The sequence below is a fragment of the Helianthus annuus genome, chromosome 10 (assembly GCF_002127325.2).
Source record: "Helianthus annuus cultivar XRQ/B chromosome 10, HanXRQr2.0-SUNRISE, whole genome shotgun sequence".
NCBI classification, from domain to species: Eukaryota; Viridiplantae; Streptophyta; class Magnoliopsida; order Asterales; family Asteraceae; genus Helianthus; species Helianthus annuus.
Window position 1 is genome coordinate 126,127,821 of NC_035442.2, and position 23,000 is coordinate 126,150,820.

A 23,000-nucleotide genomic window follows, 5' to 3' on the forward strand; every position below is an offset into this window, starting at 1 on the left:
TTCTATGATTTTATATGATTTTTATAAAATCAGCTCAGCAACTATATTTTCATTTTTCAACATCTTGCAAGTTCTGAACAGCAGTTTTAATTCGCCTATTTGGCCTATTTAACAACCACATTTGTTTCTTATTATTGAAAACAGTAAAAATTTACTTCATAAGCTTTTCGAAAAGGTATAGAACACAAAAATAGGATAAACGGTTGATTTTATATGATTTTTTTAAGATTAGTCAAAATACATATAAAAAACTACGAAAATCATGTTTAGGGTCCTTTCAAATTCGACCCAAACCATCAAATGCAACCCATTTCCATGGCTATAACCCTTATTAAACTCTTTGTAATGGTTAGAAACCTATAGCACAATGATTGTAGGCTAAGAGATGTCAAAACATCATCTATTTCAAGAAGTCATCATATGAATCCTAATTTTATCATCTTCTCAACTTCATCTTTGTCAAATTAAGAACTAGAACTAAAATTTACATATATTCAAGTACTATTTGGTGATTCTCATACACCATCATGTTCAAAACCCGTACTATTACATATCCCACGAAATTAGTCAAGTTAGCCAATTACGTGTTTCTTTCATAATTTCAACTTATAAACATTTGTTTAGGCATTTTAACAAACACCAAGCGAGCACGATTTCTATACCTCTTCTATTTTGTTCATGGCTAATCTTTTTAACCAAATTTTATATCATTAAATCAAACCCTTATGTCTAGCACTCATGAATAATATCAATCTTGCATCATAACATCAATTTTTTTCACAACCTAGGATACAAATTCTTGTGTTCATCACTTTGTTCTAAAAACCCACTTAACACATATATGGGTGATTATCAATTTCATAGTTTTCATCACTAATTCGTCAAATTATCAACTAGGATTTGTTCTTAGACATTGTTTCAACTCAATATCATTCATATATTCAGCATTCATTCCAGAATTTCATTCATGCATGTTCATCAAAATTTCAAAATATCACCAAACTTCAAAATTCAACATACCTTGTGATCCCCTAAGCTGGGTGATCATGATTTTAGTTAAAGCCCCAATTTCCTAGCTTCATTTCCCTTGATTTGGCTTAATTTCTTGTGATTTAGGGTTTTGATCAAGAAACCTTTTTTGCTCCTGTGTAAATCACGACCAGAATGTGTGTTTGGGGTTTTTGATTTTTGTTTTAATAATAATTACTTTCACAATTAACCCTTTTAGTCCTTCTAGTTTCTAAAGGTTATAAAAAGGTTACATAATTAAGTTTCTTCATTATTTTAAAACACTTGACTAACTAGGTTGATATTCCTAGTTACTTAGTGGGTCCCGGGAGTTATAACCTATTTTATTTTAAGTCCCGTTAACTCGGGCTCTTATAAAATCAATTCCTTAAAACTTTGATTCGCTTGTATTTAATATTAGGATTTCTTATTTAAATCCAAATATTTACCGGGTTATTTTTACTACTAACGGTACTTTACCCGTCTTTAAGTATTAACGGAGTTTGATTACCAAACCCGTTTTCGGGGTGTTACATTATGAATGTTCAACATCCTAGTCTTCCTAAAGCCGACAATGATATTCTGAAGATAGAGGCGATAAACTTCAATTCATTAAGGATTATCAAGAATCTTGCTCACAAAAGATACAAGGAAAGCGATCCTCCAAGAAAGTTGATTGGTGCTCTAGGAAATACTGCCTATGTTACTCCTGATAATGATAAGTGGCGTCATGATGACAGTCAATCCGATGATGAAGAGCCGGAGTTGAAAAGGCTAATGAGTGAAAAGTTTGGTCCAGAACCGGCTGATTCTGATAAGTCGGAGAGTGATAGTGATGACGAAGGTGATGATGGTGTCGATACAGGTGCCATTGGTGCATCTAGTGTTGGTACAACTGGTGGTACCTCAGCAGCTGGTACATCAGCAGGTGGTACTTCAGCGGGAGGTACATCAGCAGGTGGTGTGTCAGCAGGTGATACATCAGCAGGTGGCGATTACGAGGCTGATTCTGATTCTGATGATGATCATCTAATCGAGCCCGAATATGAAATGTATCTCGATGAACGTGGTGTTAAGAGATTCAGGAAGATCCGACAGGAAGATGATCCAGAATACGTTCCGTCTGATTCTGAAGCGGAACGTTTAAAGAAAAGGAAAGCTGAGAAAATTGTTGAACATCAGAAGAAGAAGAAAGCCAGAAAATACTTGAGAACCTTGGCTCGGGCATCTGTTCCTCAAGAACCAATTCAAGACGCCCATGTAGTGTCTTCAGCTGCTGAAACCCAACGATATCTCCTCAGGCTGTACCTCAAAGATTAATGGCTGCTGCAATTAGAGCAACCACTTCTCAGCCTAGTGGTGAGCGTTAAAGGATTTTCTCGGAAATGAATCAAGACGAGAAGAATAACTTCTTGTTCTCTCAACTTGAAGCAGCGGCAGATCGTATTCAAAGACAGACAGATTTCATTAGGATCACGAAAAATGATCAGATCGCTCATCAGGTGGACATAGATAAGTTGAAGTCCACTATTGGCGAACAACAAGCGGTAATACAACGCCAACAAGCTGAGATTGATCAACTCAAGGCTGAAAACGTCCGTTTGAAAGCTGCAGACGCTGAAAGGGAGAGAAGGAGTTCTGTTCTACAAAAGTTAGCAGAAGATCTGAAAGGTAGATGTGACTTCATGAAGGATTGGTGCGAGTCACGAAACACAACTATAGCTGAGGGAGTGAAGAAGATAACTGCTGGGTATGAGTTTCTTCGAAAGCGGGTTGCTACTCTGTGGGATGATAGGTGTAAACAACAAGAGGTTATGCAGAAAAGGGATGATGATCCTGAAGATCAAGGAAACCCTGATCCTTCTGCTACATCACAGCAACCACCAGCCGCTAGACCCTCTGCAATAGTCGTTTATAGCCATCGGTGATAGGATCCTCTCAAGGAACCTCCAGTGGAACACTTGCTGAAGAACAATTGCTTGAAGCCTTGACTGGTATATCTCCTGTTCCTAGTTCAGCTGATCTGGCATTGCAGGTTATTCATCCGGTTACCGAAGAATTTCTTGAAGAAGGTGAAGTTGTTGAAGATCTCTCACATCAGTAGTTGATTACTCTGAAAGCAATGAGAGATATTGATGATGATGAGATTGAGAAGATGCCTAGTGAGCTGGAATCTTCTAATGTTGAAAACATTGAAGAGATTGTCTTCGAGGGAAATGTGAAGAAGTCTTCGTATGTTCGACAAGACGGAACTGAATTCGCCCCGTTTGATGAAGATTGGCTAAAAGAAAATGTAGAAAACATTTATGAACATCTAGAGAACCGCAATACATCAGAAAATGCCACGGATGCGTTCTCTGCGTGGCGCCAACGGTTCTTGTCAAGGGTTTCCAAGCCCGTGCCAGAGGCTGCTCAGGTTGACTACTTACAGCTCGAAAAAGCAAAGCCTAGTGGGCGAATCCTCTGCTGGATGTTTGTGAAAGAAATCCACTGCGTCGCCATCAAAAGGGCGTTTGGTATACAGTATTTTCAATCATTGCTGAGCATTCTATCGTTGCCGTTTTATGATGTGGCAGCACTAACAAAGATTGAGCTCATAAATCGCTCAAACTTTGAAGGTGCATCTTTATTCACGCGATTGATCAAAATGAACAAGAAGTCTGGGTGGAAAGACAAGTCATACAAGCCACAGTTCCCCAGGTATCAACAGATAAAGTTTACGCTTTATCCGGAAACCAACACTGGTAGATACAAGCTTGTTTATGAGCCAGCGAAAGTGGTGGATAAGATACTGTTAATGCCAATGAAACAAGACTTTCTCGGAGAAATGCGACTATGGTGTTATGATTCTGACACACACGAGGCAGTGATCGTGTTTAATGGCGATCAAGAAAATTTCAGGATGCTGGATCCGATGTGGATCGTCAATGTGTCCGCGTCCGACATTAACAAGCTATACCGGCATGACATATTCTATGAAGACAAGGACGCGCATCAGGCGTTGAAATTTCAGCGCATCGCTTGCTTCTGCTACTATCGAGGAATATATTCGGGCAGTTCGTGGTCCGAACGACACTGAAGAAGGAAGATTTAAAGACCGAAGACGAGTAACAGACAAGGGGGAGTTTGTTGATGCATTTTTGTGTCTGTCACTAGTCTTGTAATTTACGATGTATTCTATACGGTCTTTTATCGGTTATCGAGTCTGTATTTGCCGTCGACCAAGTCGGATATCCTCCTATCCGCTTGTGTCCGACTTGTTTGTCTCCTCTGTTATGTAATAGTCTTTGAACAATGCATGTTGCATGTTAAGGGTATTTCTGTCATTTGTTGGTATTTATTTGTGCCTGCTGTTTGCTGTCTGTTTGCAGCAAACAGTTGACAATTTGCAGCCATCGACGAAACAGATGTGTTTCGTCGAGCACTTGTCGACGAAACAGACTTTGGTCTATTGTTTCTGTTTCGTCATGTACAGCGACGAAACAGATGTGTTTCGTCGTCTGATGGGCATGTGTTGTGGCCCAGTTGTGTTTCGTCGGCCCACTTGGTGTTTCGTCGATCACTATGGCCCAGCTGCTATACAAAGGCACAGTCTGTCTCTTTTACAACACAGAGATGAGAGAATACCCTGAAGGTTACTTTGTCTAGACTGTGTTTGTATCAGTTTGCATTCTCATCCAGTTTAATCAAACGATTGTGTTTCTTTGGTTAAACCATTGTTGTTACTATTTTCTATGTTTGATTTGGCTTAGTTACGTGGATTCCGCACACGTGACTTTGTTTGTTATAAATAAGGATTTGGTTGTGTAAATCGATCCTCCGATTTAGGGATCTACACCAAGCCATCCAAGAGTCAGCGTTATATTTGAATAACAATAATAAGATGCCCCCATACATAGGGATTGGCACTCATTCCAGTCTACCAAATTTTTCGAAGCGTTAGCAAATTTCTCTTTGTAAGTCCTCCCGCCATTATTGACAAATACAACATCCCCAGAATGCTCGAGGAGCTTGCGTTTCCATAGCTCGTCGCTAGATGCCAAACATCTCTGTTTTGAGCTAACACAACTCACCCTTGCCAAATCAAACACGAAAAACCGACTCTAAAATCTTGAATTTGAGATCATCTGGCAGCCCCATAAAACAAGGCGGGGTCTCAAGCCCCGCTATCTCACACAAATCTGTCAAAAGTGGTAGCACAAGCTCGTCTTCGATTTGTTTCCAATACTTTAGAACTTCTTTTTTAGGTTGGATTTTGGTGGCCGTGTTGGTTGCCTTCATAACTACAATCACTCATTCGCAGTTAGCCCACACCACGGTCGAGAACAATGATAAACTATCTTTGTCTAAGAGCACGGAAGGCACCGTTGTTCCACCAACCAAACACCCGTAAATTCTACCACAGCTTCCTACGCTTTGAAATCTTATCATGACGGTTTCATTTTTGCCACTGCTAATAATTTTAGGAGGAGTGTCGTAAAATATAGGGATATACCATCTCCTTTCAACATTAGAGTTGCTATTCGCATTCAAAGACTTTGAAACAGGATTGGTCTCCACAAAACCGGAATCTAATAAAACAGCACGGATTGTTAGTCCAAAAACCATGTGCGTATGAACATCAGGATGGCGATGTTCACCCAATTCTGTCTTGAAAACATTCCTGAGAAGACAGGTGACTCTAAGAGACTCTTGATTGTATTCCTCCGAATTGGAATAACTGGTATCAACCGTTTTCCCCTTTTTGGAACTAATGTTCGGGGCTATGTAGCACGGGGACTCCGTTTATGTGGCCGTACCCGTCTCAGGTACTTGCTGGGGACGGAAACACCATGGGTACTCGTTGGGGACGTTTCCTAAACGTTTCTAATGTCGGGGACGTATCTGGTAGAAGTATCCAGCCCGTTTCCATTTATTTTTAGGGTTTTTACCCTTTCAAATTCCACAACCGGCCATTAAATAAATAGACCTATCATATTCGGCTTCTCTAATCTCTAAACTCTCAAGTCATCTCTAATTCTCTATCGATTGCCGATCTCTCACTAGATGAATCGGAATTTGAAAATGATTTGATTATTGAAAATTAATTACCTTTGGAAGATATAGTATTTTTGGAATTTGTTTAACGTATTTTTATTTTTTTATATTTTTTATTGCCGTACCCGTATCTTGGAATTTTGAGTTTTGCCGTTCCCCGTTCCCGTATTGTCCCCGTACCCCGATCCCGTACCCGTTCCATTGCTACTTAGGTTCCGGGTTTCCTCTTGCTTACTGGATTTCCTAATCATTGTTTGGGAATGAGTAAAACTGAACCTACATAAAATCATGAATATAATGAATACCAGAATGGGTGTAATATTTAAGTAACAGGACATTAATTAGACAACAAACTATCTCATAACGGCAAACAGAATTTATGTAACATAATTGATTTTAACACCATGTCAAGCAGAAAAGAATGAATCTACCTTTGGCTGGTTATTTTTAAGAAAAATTTAACATACAAAACCGCTTTACCTTTTTTTTTTTCATAAAATAAGGTTATGGTACCCGGACCATTTCTTAAAATGCAGTTATGGCCACATCATTTAACATTTTCCCCTTAAGTCTGTACTAACTTGGTTAAGAAAAGCCGCATCATACAAGTAACATTAATTGTGATAAATATAACACAAAAACCGGCGTTCCAAGGCAATAAGAAAGTAAAACAAAATAACAGGAGCCTGAGTTTATATAGAAAGAGGTCAACCGTTATCAGCACCCTAGTGATAGGTTACCTTGATATAAACATAAGGTTAATAAGTGCCAGGGTCATCTTCTTAAGACATAAATGAACTAGTTACTCGTTACCAAAGAAAACACCCCCAGGGCGCACGACAATACAAAATTGCATACCCGCTACTTGGTTAGTTAGTTAGTTAGTTGGTTTGTTAGTTATCAAATGTGTGAAACAGCATCACAGTTATCTTTATATTGTTAACCAGAATCGCATTAGGAGCAAATAATGAAAATTTTATACAGAACAGAAACTATTGCTAGACATCACTCATTCTGGTATAAGTATACTTGTTAAGCACAATGCACTACAAATAACCTCAATGTGATGCGAACGCTTCTGTCTGATGGATGTTTATATAGCTAGTTATATAAATATGATTGCTTGTTTTGGGTATATAGCTAGTTATATAAATATGATTGCTTGTTTTGGGTACATGTAAAGTCAGTATATTCATTACATATTAATGGTGTCAAACATCCACTTTAAACCTCAAGCGCCACATATATGATTATTATCGCATAATAGTCTCAACAAATGACATGGAAGCCAATATAATGAGAAACAAGATATAACATTCATCAGATAGCATGTGCATAGGCAGCTAATCAAGGAGATAAATGTTAGACGGAAAAAACTACACCACGGTTCATCTAAAAATACAGATACAAAAAGTAAGCATAAAATTAAGGGAAAGTTGCCCAAAAGGTGATCAAGGTTATCAAATTTGACAAAGGCGTGTATCATCAAAAGAGGTGTAATTCCAATATTCACAAAGTTTCTCTATATTTAAAAAAAAAGAATCAATCTGGTAGAAAAAAATGATCGATGGCACACATTATGGGTTGATATGTCAAATCGCTAATCATTGTCTCAAAGTGTGCCCGATAAGGGTTTCAAATGGTCATGAAAACAGCTACACAAAAAAGCATATACGCAAAAGAATTTCACATTCCAAAACCAAGAACATGACGCATATCCACAGAGTAATAGTGTGTATACAAAATTATTGAGTAATCTAAAGAGTTGGAGACTAAAAGAGTTCCGAAGAAACACCTGAATTTTCAGCAGCGAAGAAGAGGGGATGAAGGTGTCGCATGCGGTGTTCACGTAGAAAGAAGCGGAGCAAACATGTGCTTATATTTTGGTGAAAAAGAGGCGCCACCCCTTTTATAAACTCACACTAGTCTGTAATTTTAAACCCTAACACTTCTTCCTTTTATAATATTACAAATTTGTTTCATTTGTCAAACTTTAATGTGTTTTGTTGATACAAATATGTGGACGCGACTCGACTCGACGCGACTCGGCTTGAGCAACGACATTCCTCCGTCGTGTGCTTCAAGATCAAAAATGGGCCAAAAGACATAAAGGACTTTGAACTAGTCCTTAGGCTGAAAACAACTCGGCGAAACAAACACTTGGGCTTAACCATTCTCGGCGAAACACTCTAGTGGGCCTCAACTGTTGGGCCTAAGCCCATAACGGCGAAACAAAAGGAGGTCGACGAAACAAGACTTGTTTCGTCGACTTGATTCCTTTCGTCGAATGATATATTGTTTCGTCGAGCTTTGTTCTATTTCGCCGAGACCCAGTTCCGTTTCGTGGTGGAATGTGTTACTGCGACTATAAATAGACTGAAGACATAGAGAGAACACAGAGAGCACACAGAACACACAAACGAGAGAGAGAGTTTACAGAGCACATTTGTAAACATTGCATTGTAACAGATTTTCAAGTATTAATACATTGGTGTTAATCGTTGAGTCTCGTGTCTATCATTTACATGTTCGATCTCGGTTTGCTATCTCGGTTGGATTCCGCACAACCGAGTTAGTTTGTATACAAGGATTAGGCGACTAGATCCTCCCCTAGCCGGACCTACAAGTGGTATCAGAGCCTAGGCTCTTTTCCTTGTTAAAACCGAGGTGTTTTCGGGTGTTTTTCCGGGTGTTTGAAGTTTATATTTTTCTTGGAAAATCTGGTTAAATCTTCAAATATCTTCATATTTTGCTGGAAGTTCATATAAAAACCTTGTTATTTTTCTTTTTCACATGTTAAAGAGTGGTTTTTAGTGAAGTTTCATGCAAAAACTCGTGTTCGAAAAGTTACGGCTCACCGGAAAACTCATATTTTTATCAGAAAAACTCAGTGTGTTCTTCATATCTTCAAAGTGTTCTTGGTGTTTTTCAACTTTTTAATCTTTGTGAAAGAAACTTTCAAGTGTTTGTGCATTGAAAATTGTTAAAGGATTAAAATATTGATAAACCTTACTGGTTGGTGAGTTAAGCATGGTGTAGCCGAAAGTATGGTCTGTTGTGTTAGTAGATAAGATTGAACCAAAAAGTCACACCCACTTTTCACCAACTCACTGAATTACTTTTCGACGAAACGGACATCGACGAAACAGAATTTCCTTTCGTCATCTGCATTCTCAACGAAACAAATTTCTATTTCGTCGACACATTGGGCTCTTAATCTGTTTCCTCACTCATTGGGCCGGTTTCGTGGACTTTAATTCATTGCCTATTTCGTCGACAGAAGGCCCAAATCTGTTACGCCGGTACATTGGGCTTTTAATTTGTTTTTGGGCCAGTCTCGTAGACTTCCTGTTTCGTCGGAGACAAAATACATTACTCTGTTTCGTCATTAAAGAAGTGGGATTGTGTTTCGTGGATCATCATTGGGCCTTAAGTTGTTATGGGCCCGTTTCGTCGTTGTCAACCATAAAGTTAAAATTTGTTTCGTCGATTGGGCCCGTTTTCAAAAATTAAATCTGTTTCGTCGACAGAAAGCCCAAAAGGAAATCTGTTTCGTAAAAGTTACAAAGTCTGTTTCGTGGAACGTGTTTCGTCGAGACACTTGTAATTTTAAACAGAAGGTTTGCACTAGTGATTTAACTGTTTGTTTGAGGTGTGTTTTTCAGGTATTCATTTTTCCGTATCAAATATGAATCCAAGTTGGTGGGGTAATCCGTCTCCGGACGAAGGCAAGTATAGAAGTACAGGTTTGTCTCCTTCGTGGGCCGAATCTCCCGTACCGGTATCTTCGCAAGCTAATGCAATTTCTACCGGTCAATGGGCATTCGTATCAAACCAAACTCCTAGTATTCAAAGTATTCTATTAAGCGAGAGCGAAACCGGAAGTTTGAATCGACCTCCAAAGTTGATGCACTTAAATGAATATCCGGGATGGGTTGATAGATTCTATACATACGTCCTTGGGCAAAATACAAAATTGTGGTTACGTTTCACCACAGATTTCGATCAAGCGATAGAGGTTGCCGCTTCAACTGCTGCTACATTTGCCGATCTTCCTGAAGATCAGAAAAAGACATACGATTTGGAAAAGAAGGCATATGCCATTCTTACTCAGGCATTAAGCAAGGATATTTACCATCAATTTGTCAGCTTCAAAACGACAAAGAAATTATGGGATGCGTTGAAGACAAGAGGGGTAGGAAATGAAGCAGCACGCCAATTGCGACACGACTTACTCAAGAAAGAATTTGATGGCTTCACGTGTATGGATAAGGAATCTTTAGGAGATATGACAAGTCGGTTCTATCATTTGCTTACTGAATTGGGTAATTTTGGGGTAGTGACAACTCCAGTAGAGGTAGTGAAGAAGTTTGCAGATGCGTTGCCACCTCAATGGAATAGTTTCTTGGAGATTCTAAAATACAATGGAGTGTTGGCTACAACAAACATCAATGACTTCGTGCAGCTCTTGGAGAACAAAGATCAGGAGGAAACTCTAAAAGCAAAGAAGGTTCTAGTGCCACAGAATCCTGAGATGTATTATGGAACCTCCAGCACCTCTTCTGCAAGACCAGTCTCTCACGCTCCTCTTCAAACGGCATTTGTCACAAGCACAGATTTATATGGCAATCAGATACAGGTTCCTGTCAAGCCAGCACCGACAACAGACTTGTATGGAAATCCTCTACAGCCAGTTCCACAACAGCAAGTCTATCGGCCATCTACCGTAGCAACTGATCTATATGGGAATCCACTTCCTGCTCAACAACAAGCGTGTTATGGAAGTACATCATCTGTTGGTCAGCCATCTAAGCCAAATACAGTACGGCTCGACACCTCAAGCTTTTCAAAAGTCAGTGTGGAAGTAGCAAAGGAACATATGGAGCTGCTAAACACTTTGGTGAGCGCGTATTGTGGGTTAGTAGAAGGTCAGATTGGGAACATTAATTTGACACAAGAAGACTATCAGCAGATTGATAAGGAGGAGATGGATTTGATGGACATCAAATGGGCTTTTGCAAGTGTTGTAAGGCGGGCAAAAGATTTCATGGAAAGAACGGGCAGAACCAGCTTGGAAAGCAAGAAAGACACCAAGTATGGGTTCGATAAGCAGGCAGTTAAGTGCTTTAACTGTGGTGAACGGGGTCATTTTAAAAGGGAATGTACAAAGCCTGCTCAGCATGGGAACTAGAATCCTTTCAGAAATCAAGGCAACCAGCAGAATCAGAACAGGAACAATGAGTGTACGTTGATACCTGTCAACAACCCAAGTCAAGCGGGACCATCAAATGCCAACCAGGCTCTTGTGGTTCAAGTAGATGAAGGTTGTGATTGGTCAATTCAGTTGAGTAATAATACTCCGGATGGAACAGCGTGTTTTGCTGAGGTTGTCAAGGATTTAAATCACGCTAGTGGTGGAGAATCTTCCGCCAATGGTGGTGAATCTTCTGAAGATGAAGACAGTTCTAGTTACAGTAGAAGTTCAGATGAAGAATCCTCGAGTTCAGGCGATGATCATGTGGATGACACATCAAATGTGTCAGTCGATGCAGATGTTGATGAACTATTGGAAGAAGCTGCAGCAGGAACTCATAGGAGATCTATTTTGGTGGAACAGGCTGCTTATTCTTTGTCTTCTCTCCATTCAGCCTTTATGGCTAATGTCGACAGTTCATCAAGTCAGGTATGTGTAGATGAACCCACTGCTGTTAATTGTGATAATTGTACTAGATTAAGTGTTAAATGTGCTGATCTGGAGGCAAACATGTCTGAGTTGCAAGGCAAACATGATGCTTTAAAAGCTAGTTTGTTTGATTTGCAAGACAAACATGTTTCGTTGAATGCTAAGTGGTGTGAGTTGCAAAGCAAACACGAGGCTTTGCAAGAGAAGTATGATGTGACATTCATCCACAACCAAAAGTTGACCGTGGATCTTTCTAAGTGCACAGAAGCCAACATGTTTTATGAAAACCATGAAAAGGAAATTAAATCGGTGATTGAAAAATTAAAGAAAGATAAAACCGATCTGACAAAAATGGTTTCCAGAAAACAAACTGACATAAATTTGTATATAACTCGCCTTGAGATAATGCAAAAAGAGATGGCCTGTGTTAAAACTGAAAGTGAGGCGATCCAGCTTAAGCTAGACAGTTATTTGAGCTCTAGCTATGTCTTGGATCACATCATTGATGTTCAGAAAGAGAAACGGGATGTCACATGCATTGGATACAAGAAATGTCCACCACCTGTGAGACGCAATTATGATGCCATGCCTGATGAGGAGGATAGAACTTTCTTTGAACCATCTGTTCCTTTAGACGTTAAGGAATTTGTAACAGGACTTGGATACAAGAAAGAAGTATCATCAGATTCAGACGTATCAGCAGATACATGTGTGTCTTATGCTGAACCGAATCAGGATCCTCCAGTTATTATTGAGGATGCTGATTCTTCTGATGATGAATCCGATGATATTAATCCAGCAAAGTCGGATGCGGCAATCAAAGAAGAGGACATACCTCTTGAGAATCATATTCTGTGTGATCCTCCAACAAAACCCGCTAAGACTGTTGCAATTGAGTCCTCGTCTGCAAAAGAGTCAGAGAGTGTGAATTTGCTGTACACTCTTGTTGGTGATGATAAAATTTATTCTGACAAAGATTTTCCTATTAAGAATGTTAATCAATCTTTAATCAGTAAAGTCTTTGAAAATTCGACAAGTAAGTTTTTGGGAAAGACAGGATCAAATGTTACGGTAACACAGTGCCCACCTATTCCAAAGTCCGAAGTTCGAAAACAATATGGCAATCAGAAATTACCAACAGTGAAAAAGTAGCAAAATCATACCAAACCAAAAGGAAAATCAACGAGTCAAGGTCAAAAGAAACAGAGTCAGAAAAAGGATAAGAAGGTGAACTTTGTGAAATCAAAGGGAACGGACAAAATTGAAACATTTGAAAACAAATCTAACTTAGATTTTGTTAAGAAAGCGACTGTGTTAAAAAGAAATGAACCAAACAGTTCAAAACCTAGTACCTCGGGATCACAAAGTTCATCATCGACAAGACAATCACATGATACTTCAGGGTTTGTTGAACGAAGATCATGTTTTGAATGTGGTGAAATTGGACATATAATTCGAAATTGTCCATATCTTCATAAGTTAAAAACCAAAGTTGATGATCCCCGTGACCAAATTGACCGCAAGCGATCTGTTTCATCAAAACCAGATCCCCGTCTTGTAAAAGAAAGGGAAAAGAAACAGAAACACCAACAGGTCAAGAAAATTGAAAAGGCGATTAAAACCGATGTGGTTAACAAAACATCTGTTTCTGTCAAACCAGACAATTCAAAAACTTCAGACAACCATGAAGTTAAGATTTTATAGGATAACACTGGTAAAACAAAACAGACCTAGAAACCAAAAACGGTTATTGAATCAGGGGGACCATCACAATTTCCGAATCATCAAAAAGTGGAAGTTATTGTTGTTGATGAAAATGGAAGACCCAAGACCACAATGGCTTGGGTCCCCATCTCCAACTAACCAAGTGAGTTCATGTGCAGGGTGTTCCAGGAGGAACTATTAGTAGTCATTGGATTGTTGATAGTGGGGCATCCAGGCACATGACAGGCAACATGAAGCTTCTCTACGACGTCAAATCTATTAGAGGAGGTTATGTTGCTTTTGCTGGAGATAAGGGCGGATATATTACTGGTGAAGGAATGATATCCAACGGGGTTGTAAGCTTTGATAAGATCAACTTTGTGCAACAACTTGATCACAATCTTCTCAGCGTTTCACAAATCTGTGATAAGCAGTTCTCAGTACACTTTGATGCAAATGGATGTTATGTGCTGAAACCCGGCTTCAAAATTCCAAAAGAATGGACTCTCTTATCAGCTCCAAGGATAAATGATTTGTATGTCCTTGATATGAGTCAAGCTATTACAACGTCTACTCAAGCAACCTGTTTCATTTCCAAAGCCACAGAAAAAGACTCAATCTCTTGGCACAGACGAATGGGTCACATTCACTTACGCAAAATGAATCATTTGGTGTCAAATGAATTGGTGAATGGTGTTCCTCTTAAAAACTTCCATCTTCAAGACGTCTGTGTTTCGTGCCAGAAAGGAAAACAAACAAAGAAGCGACATCCTACAAAGAAAATCAACACGGTGGCTGTTCCACTAGAACGTTTGCACATGGATTTGTTCGGTCCTGTCAAGCACAAAAGTATCAGGAACGATCAATATTGCCTCGTGATAACTGATGATTATTCAAGATTTTCTTGGGTGGCGTTTATGGCACACAAGAGTGAAACCTTTGGTATTATCAAAAACTTAATCATTCAGATTGAGAATTTGTATAAGTTGAAGGTTAGGCGGATACGTAGCGACAATGGTACTGAATTTAAAAATCATGCCATGGCGGAGTTTTGCACTTCAAATGGTATTCTTCACGAATTTAGTGCAGCTTACACTCCTCAACAGAATGGCGTCGCTGAACGTAAGAACCATACATTGATCGAGACTGCTAGGACTATGTTGGTAGAGTCGCAGTTGCCCATTCCATTTTGGAGTGAAGCTGTGGCCTCTGCATGTTACACATTGAATCGAGTCCTTACAGTCAAAAGGCACAACAAGACCTGCTATGAGCTTCTTCACAAACGGAAACCAGATTTGTCATATCTTGAACCGTTTGGAGCTCCATGTACAATAATCGATCCTAATGGAAAGTTTGGGGCAGAAGCAATTGAAGGATACTTTCTTGGGTATGCCACCCCGAACTTAAGAGTCTGGAATCTAGAGACAAAAAGGGTCGAGGAATGGTCTGAGGTCAGAGTACAAAGGCACACATTACCAGTCAAATGTCCTGGTCAGCCATGGATGTTTGAGTACGATGACTTTTTCAATTCGATCAATGTTGAAGCAGTTGAAGAAAATGTTGCGGCAAGGATGTTTTTCGAGAGTGACAACGTAACAGTTTCACCGGTGGTTCGTCCAATTCTTGTCAATCAAGAACCATCGTCAGTGAACAACAATGCTCTCGACAATGAGGATTTTCACGATGCAACCGAATTGAATGAATCTTCAGAGGATGATGAATTTCTAGATGCAGATCAAGATGCTCCAACAACAGCAGTTCATGGTACTTCAGAAGGTACACCTCTAGTAGATGCCCCTAGAAAAGCTGAAGCTACTGCATCATCCTCTTCGTCAATTCCGGGCATTGATTTAGTTGTTGATCTCAATCTCAACAATCTGGGTACAAATATTCCAGTTCGAGATAATCCTGAAACAAGGATTCATAATACCCATCCTCAACAAAACATCATCGGAAATGTACAAAGTGGCATTCAAACAAGAAACATGTTGCGGAACAACAACAATGCAGGCTTGTATGCAGCTATTCGAGAATCTGGTTAACAGAATGATTGGTCTTTCGCGTGTTATGTCTCACAGGAAGAACCAAGAACTTGGAAAGAAGCTTTGAAAGATAACTCATGGGTGGAAGCAATGCAGGAAGAACTGCAACAATTCCAGAAGCTTGGTGTCTGGAAACTCGTAGAGAAACCTGCTGGTTACAAGAAGATTGGTACCCGTTGGGTGTTCAAATGCAAAAAGGACGACCGTGGAGTTGTTATTCGGAACAAAGCAAGATTAGTCATTCAAGGTTTTCGTCAGATAGAAGGGATCGACTACAACGAAGTGTATGCACCTGTTGCACGTCTGGAAGCAATTCGGATCTTTCTGGCTTATGCCTCATTCAAAGGATTCAAGGTTTACCAGATGGACGTCAAAAGTGCATTCTTACATGGTGTGGTTGAAGAAGAGGTGTACGTCGAACAGCCTCCAGGTTTTGAAGATCCTATCCATCCCGATCGGGTTTGGTTGCTGAACAAAGCTCTCTATAGTCTACATCAAGCACCACGAGCTTGGTATGCAACCTAATCTAATTATCTGCTAGAGAGTGGATTTCGCAGAGGTCTTATCGATTGTACTCTTTTCATCAAAGAACAAGATGGAGATCTTCTACTGGTACATGTATACGTTGATGATATTATATTTGGTTCTACTAATGATGTTTTGTGTAGGAATTTCGAGCGTATTATGCAGGATAAATTCGAGGTGAGTGCTATGGGGGAAATGACTTTCTTTTTGGGCCTACAAGTGCAACAAACTGAGTCTGGGATATTCATCCATCAGACTAAATATGTTGGTGACATCTGCCGGTTCCAGATGTCTGATGCAACGCCCATCGGTACCCCATTGCAACAAAATCACGGAATTACTCCAGACTTGAAGGGTGAAGCTGTTAGCCCCTCATTCTACCACGCGATGATTAGATCTCTTATGTACCTCACAGCATCAAGACCAGATATAATGTACCCAACGTGCCTGCTTGCCAGATATCAAGTCGACCCGAAGGCCTCACATCTTGCAGCTGTTAAAAGGATTTTTCGTTATTTGAAGGGTTGCCCTGACACCGGTCTATGGTACCCTAGGGATAATAACTTTGATTTGATCGCCTTCAGTGATTCTGATTTTGGCGGATGCAAAATCGACGGCATATCCACAACGGCTGGATGTCAGTTTTTAGGAAATCTCCTAGTCACATGGCAGTGCAAGAAGCAGACTTGTGTCGCTACATCAACATGCGAAGCTGAATACATTGCTGCCTCAAGTCAAGAACTGTGGATCCAACAACAATTGCGCGACTACGGTTTTGAATTCCTAACTACTCCTATTTACGTTGATAATTTTGCTGCCTTACAGATCACTAGAAATCCTGTGCAGCATTCAAAAACCAAACACATCGAAATTAAGTATCATTTCATACGTGATTGCTTTGAGAAAAGACTAATCGATGTTGTTAAGGTCCACACCGATGACCAACGTGCCGACCTTTTTACCAAAGAATTTGACAAATCAAGATTTGACTTTTTATTATTGGTAAACGGCATTAAGGTCAAGCAAGAGTAAAACCAACATCGGAAAATCATTTTTGTACATATCTTTGTGTTTTTTAAATTTATCTTAGTTTGTTGATTTTAGGGGGAGTAAGGTCCAAAATTTGAAAAATCCAAAAATATCGAAAAATTTCAAAAACACAAAAACAATAGAAAAACAAAAATGAGTTTCCTGGCGAGCAAAAGAGAAAATGATAGTACATCAGTGGTCTATCCAAACCTCTTTAAACCTTAACTGAAAAACGATAAGCAGCTCTATATAAGATGCATCGGTAGGCTCACAATCATTTTAAAGTGTGCAGGGTGATATAAACTTAAATCGACTGAAGACCAGGTGGGAACCACTCATTGGCATATGGTCTTAGTACCGAAATTTCGTTTGAGAGATTGCCGAGGTTCTGAGATATTCGGTCTTTATGCTGTTTATCATCTGGGTATCATGGTTGTATCTTTTACCGAAAAATAACGGGGACGCAAGTCTAGATCTTCCATGATACTATACATACGTGTACATACTGCATACGACCTCAATAAGTGATCAACAATCACATGTCCCTATCAAATAAGTGATAATATATCACATTTATCCGGGTGTCAAGTTCGTCTCTCTGCTGTACAAAAGTACTAACCTGTTCACGGACTTGCTCCTGTGCCCTCATGCATTGAAAATCAAGTTCCTCATCAATAAGTGATTCTATCACATAGGGCTTGTTTTCAAACTCAAAATAAGTGAGAATCTCACATCATATACGGTCAAACAGATGATAATCGGTATACTCACCGGTAAGATAAACCCTCGTGCATACCTTGATACGGGAATGTGTCGTGTGTGGATGAACACCGGTCGGTAAGTATAAATCATACCTTAACGTATCCCCTCGCCATGATTACATCTGATACGTTGAGCTTATGTGGACAACAATACCGATAATCGTTATAGGATGCTTATCTTAATGTGAACTAATTGAACATCAAGAGCGTTTTGGCGTGACCGTACACTGATATGACTCTCTTACCCTCGAAACTCACAAAAAGAATGTCTGTAAATATTTATTTACTGCTTTCTGTCCTTACATTTGAAATATTCAAAAATTCCAAAAAGATTTTAGGTGTGTTTTAATATAAACTTTTTAAACTCCAAAAAGATTTTATTTCTATCTTATTTTCGATTGTACGATGTTGGATCTCGAGTCTTCGTTACCTGAAACCTGATTGAAAATCAAATCGACTAAATCTTCATAAACGGTCAAAATTTGCAAGTTTTGAAAGTTAAAAACTAAAATTGACAAATTTGATAAACTTTCAAACTGTCGGACGTTAGTTGATTGAAATATGGTCATACGTGTGTCATTTGTTTATACTAACTATATTCCAAGCAGTTGTTCTCATTACGCGTTTAGATTTCTTGCATGTGCAGATTCTAAAGGCAAGGAGAACATAGTTGATGACAAGCTTCGGAATGAAGACACGACGTGAAGGCACTCAAATGATAAAGATGATCGAGTTGCCACTGGCCATCATCAACACCACAAGGATCTCAAGTACTGAAGATCAAGTCATTCACGAGCATAACTCAAGGGGGAGCTTATGTTAAGGGGGAGTTTGTCAACACACTTCCTACACGAAAAGGGGAGTTTGTTGATACACTTTCTGCTTCCAACACGTGAAGACTTTGAAGATCCTCCGACATAGAAGACATGAAACGCGAATCTCGCGAGTGGCGTCCAAGGGGGAGTTTGTTGATACAAATATGTGGACGCGACTCGACTCGACGCGACTCGGCTTGAGCAATGACATTCCTCCGTCGTGTGCTTCAAGATCAAAATTGGGCCAAAAGACATAAAGGGCTTTGAACTAGTCCTTAGGCTGAAAACAACTCGGCGAAACAAACACTTGGGCTTAACCAATCTCGGCGAAACACTCTAGTGGGCCTCAACTGTTGGGCCTAAGCCCATAACGGCGAAACAAAAGGAGGTCGACGAAACAAGACTTGTTTCGTCGACTTGATTCCTTTCGTCGAATGATATATTGTTTCGTCGAGCTTTGTTCTATTTCGCCGAGACCCAGTTCCGTTTCGTGGTGGAATGTGTTACTGTGACTATAAATAGACTGAAGACATAGAGAGAACACAGAGAGCACACAGAACACACAAACGAGAGAGAGAGTTTACAGAGCACATTTGTAAACATTGCATTGTAACAGATTTTCAAGTATTAATACATTGGTGTTAATCGTTGAGTCTCGTGTCTATCATTTACGTGTTCGATCTCGGTTTGCTATCTCGGTTGGATTCCGCACAACCGAGTTAGTTTGTATACAAGGATTAGGCGACTAGATCTTCCCCTAGCCGGACCTACATGTTTTATTCATTTGTCAAACTTTAATGTGTTTTATCGAAAATAACTATTTTTTTTCAATACATAGTATTTAAAAAAACAATAATAGTAACCCTTTTGGTCATGTTCCTTTCTTTTTCTTCATCCACTTCACTTGTATTACTTGGTTGTGGAGTAACATCCTTTCTATCATTCCTCTTCAATCACGTACCCTCACCCACAATCAAAACCACAATAGCTAAAAAATGTTGAAAGGGCGTCGGAAATCAGTTATATATGTCAACGGTCTTTTAGACTTCTCGGAAAGCCATGATTTTGTGCAAGAATATGATGAAACGCACGTCCTTGACATTAATAACCACAAAAGGGCATCAGAAATTGAGTTTTTGCATGACCCTTACGACAGTCATCAAAATGGCGTCGTTGCAAAAACGTAATTAAACTAAATAGATAGCGTAAGTAGGGTATCGTATCCACAGGGAATATGTGGTTACTGATTAACTAAAGTATTTAATTAACTGCTACTAATCTAGAATTGAGGGTTTTAATGAATTTGAAAGATAGCTTTAAACTAACTACAAGAAAAGATATCAGATTTATAAAACGCAACTTCCTCCAAGCTTCAGGTTCTAGGTTACACAAAACTTAGTTTACTCGATTAATTGGCCATCACATAGACGTGATGCTGGAAAGTTGGTTAATTTAAGATGATAATCAAACATAGGTCTTTGTCATCAGATCTTTTATAATTTGATTAACCCTATTTACTAGCGTTAGTCAACCTACTCTATATTACCCAATAAGTTACTAGGTTTTGTCATCAACCGAAAAGATATAAATCAAGAACTCAAAACAAATGCAAATAGTTCAAAGAAACCAACACATCAATGTATCCATACAACGTTGTCAAAGTCAAAAATACATCCAAACCAGAGTATAAACTAAATAAAGTAAAAACCTAACTGAACCGTCCGCCTTAAGGATGCCGCGGAGAGCCTATCCGCTCATAGTGGGTGCAAAACCCAAGCCTTAGAAGAGTCTGCGTCATATTATAATTATAAAAATAAGATGCCCACATACATTGGGTTTGGTACTCTTCCCAGTCCCAAGCGTTAACAAATATCTCTTTGTAAGTCCTCCCGCCATTATGGACACTTACAACTTCCCCAAAATGCTCGTCGTACTTGCGCTTCCATAGCTCGTCGCTTGACGCCAAACATCTCAGTCTTGAGCTTACACAGCTCACCCTTGCCAAATCAAACGCTGAAACCGACTCTAAAATCTTGAATTTGAGTTCATCTGGCAGCCCCATAAAACAAGGCGGGGTCTCAAGCCCCGCTATCTCACACAAATCTGTCAAAAGTGGTAGCACAAGCTCGTCTTTGATTTGTTTCCAATACTTTAGAACTTCTTTTTTAGGTTGGATTTTGGTGGCCGTGTTGGTTGCCTTCATAACTACAATCACTCGTTCACAGTTAGCCCACACCACGGTCGAGAACAATGATAAACTATCTTTGTCTAAGAGCACGGAATGCACCGTTGTTCCACCAACCAAACACCCGTAAATTCTACAATAGCTTCCAACGCTTTGAAATCGGATCATGACGGTTTCATTTTTACCACTGCTAATAATTTTAGGAAGAGTGTAGCATAATGTAGGGATATACCATTTCCTTTCAACATTAGAGTTGCTATTCGCGTTCAAAGACTTTGAAACAGGATTGGTCTCCACAAAACCGGAATCTAATAAAACAGCACGGATTGTTAGTCCAAAAAGCATGTGTGTCGAACATCATGATGGCGATGTTCACCCAGTTCCGCCTTGAAAACATTCCTGAGAAGACAGATGACTCTAAGAGACTCTTGATTGTATTCCTCTGAATGGGAATAACGCGTATCAACCGTTTTCCCTTTTTTGGAACTAATGTTCCGGGTTTCCTCTTGCTTACTGGATTTCCGAATCATTGTTTTGGAATGAGTAACACTGAACCTACATAAAATAAGGAATATAATGAATACCAGAACGGGTGTAGTATTTAAATAACAGGACATTAATTAGACAACACACTATCTAATAACGGCAAACGGAATTTACGAAACATAATTAGTTTTTTTAACATGTCAAGCAGAAAAGAATGACTGTACCTATGGCTGGTTCCTTTTAAGAAAAATTTACATACACAACCGCTATACTTTTTTTCGTAAAATAAGGTTATGGTACCCAGAAAATTTCTTAAAATGCAGTTATGGCCACTTCATTTAACATTTTCCCCTTAAGTCTGCACTAACTTGGTTAAGAAAAGCCGCGTCATACAAGTAACATTAATTGTGATAAACATACCACAAAAACGGGTGTTCCAAAGCAATAAGAAAGTAAAACAAAATAACAGGAGCCTGAGTTTATATAGAAAGAGGTCACCCGTTATCAGCACCCTAGTGATACGCGACTTTGATATAAACATAAGATTAATAAGTGCCAGAGTCAACTTCTCAAGACTTAAATGAACTAGTTACTAGTTAACAAAGAAAACACCACCAGGGCGCATGACAATACAAAATCGCATAGCTGCTAGTTCGTTAGTTAGTTAGTTACCAAATGTGGCGACAGTGTCACAAATATCTTTATATTGAAAACCAGAATCGCATTCAGAGCAAATACTGACAATTTTATACATAACAGACAACTACTGTTTGACATCACTCAATATGCTATAAGTATACTTGTTAAGCACTACAAATAACTCCAATGTGATGCTAATGCTTCTCTCTGATGGATGTTTATATAGCTAGTTATATAAAGTTGATTGCTTGTTTTGTGTACATGTAAAGTCAATACATTCATTACATATTAATGGTGTCAAACATCCACTTTAAATAGAATTAGGCATACCAGTGCATTAAACCTCAAGTGCCACATATATGATTATTATGGCATAATAGTCTCAACAAATGCGAAACAAGATATAACATTCATCAGACAGGATGTGCATAGGCAACTTTTGGCTAATACAATGACATATAGTCTATTGTAAATTTGTTTTTAAGTATCCAAAACCTACCAGCCGAAGACCGAAAAAAACTACACCACGGTTCATCTAAAAATACAGATACAAAAAGTAAGCATAAAATTAAGGGAAAGTTTATACCAGATTTGACAAAGGGTGTATCATCTAAAGAAGTGCAATTCCAATATTCACAAAATTTCTCTATATTTAAAAAAAATCAATCTGACAGAAAAAAAAAATGATCGATGCCACACATTATGGGTTGATATGTCAAATCACTGATCATTGTCTCAAAGTGTGCCCGATAAGGGTTTCAAATTCTCATGAAAACAGCTACACAAAAAATGATATACGCAAAGGAATTTCACCTTGCAAAACCAAGAACACAACCCATATCGAAAACGTAGTACTGAAATGTATACAAAATAATTGAGTAATCTAAAGAGTTGCAGACTAAACGAGTTCAGAAGAAACACCTGAATTTTCAGCTGCGAAGAAGACGGGATGAAGGTGTCGCTGCGGTGTTCACGTAGAAAGAAGCGGAGCGAACATGTGCTTATATTTTGGTGAAAAAGAGGCGCCGCCCCTTTTATAAACTTTCACTAGTTTGTAATTTTAAACCCTAACACTTCTTTCCTTTT

The 23,000-nt window shown here is 39.1% G+C and overlaps 1 protein-coding gene across 1 annotated transcript; it reads right to left on the minus strand.

Moving 5' to 3' along the window:
• Nucleotides 1-20,358: 20,358 nt before the first annotated feature.
• Nucleotides 20,359-21,134, minus strand: LOC110881458 (putative F-box protein At1g23770). The gene is made up of 2 exons (XM_035978294.1): nucleotides 20,435-21,134; nucleotides 20,359-20,393 (listed from the first exon to the last, which is right to left on the minus strand). Exons 1-2 carry the CDS (start codon nucleotides 21,132-21,134, stop codon nucleotides 20,359-20,361), a joined length of 735 nt encoding a protein of 244 aa, XP_035834187.1.
• Between the last annotated feature and the right edge of the window lie 1,866 nt (nucleotides 21,135-23,000).

Excerpts from the sequence above, each read along its gene's own strand:
- LOC110881458 (XM_035978294.1), bottom strand. The coding sequence starts at position 21,134 with ATGCTTTTTGGACTAACAATCCGTGCTGTTTTATTAGATTCCGGTTTT. Across the intron at positions 20,394-20,434 it reads GGAAGAGTACCAAACCCAAT|ACTCTTCTAAGGCTTGGGTT; the intron begins GTATGTGGGCAT and ends AATATGACGCAG.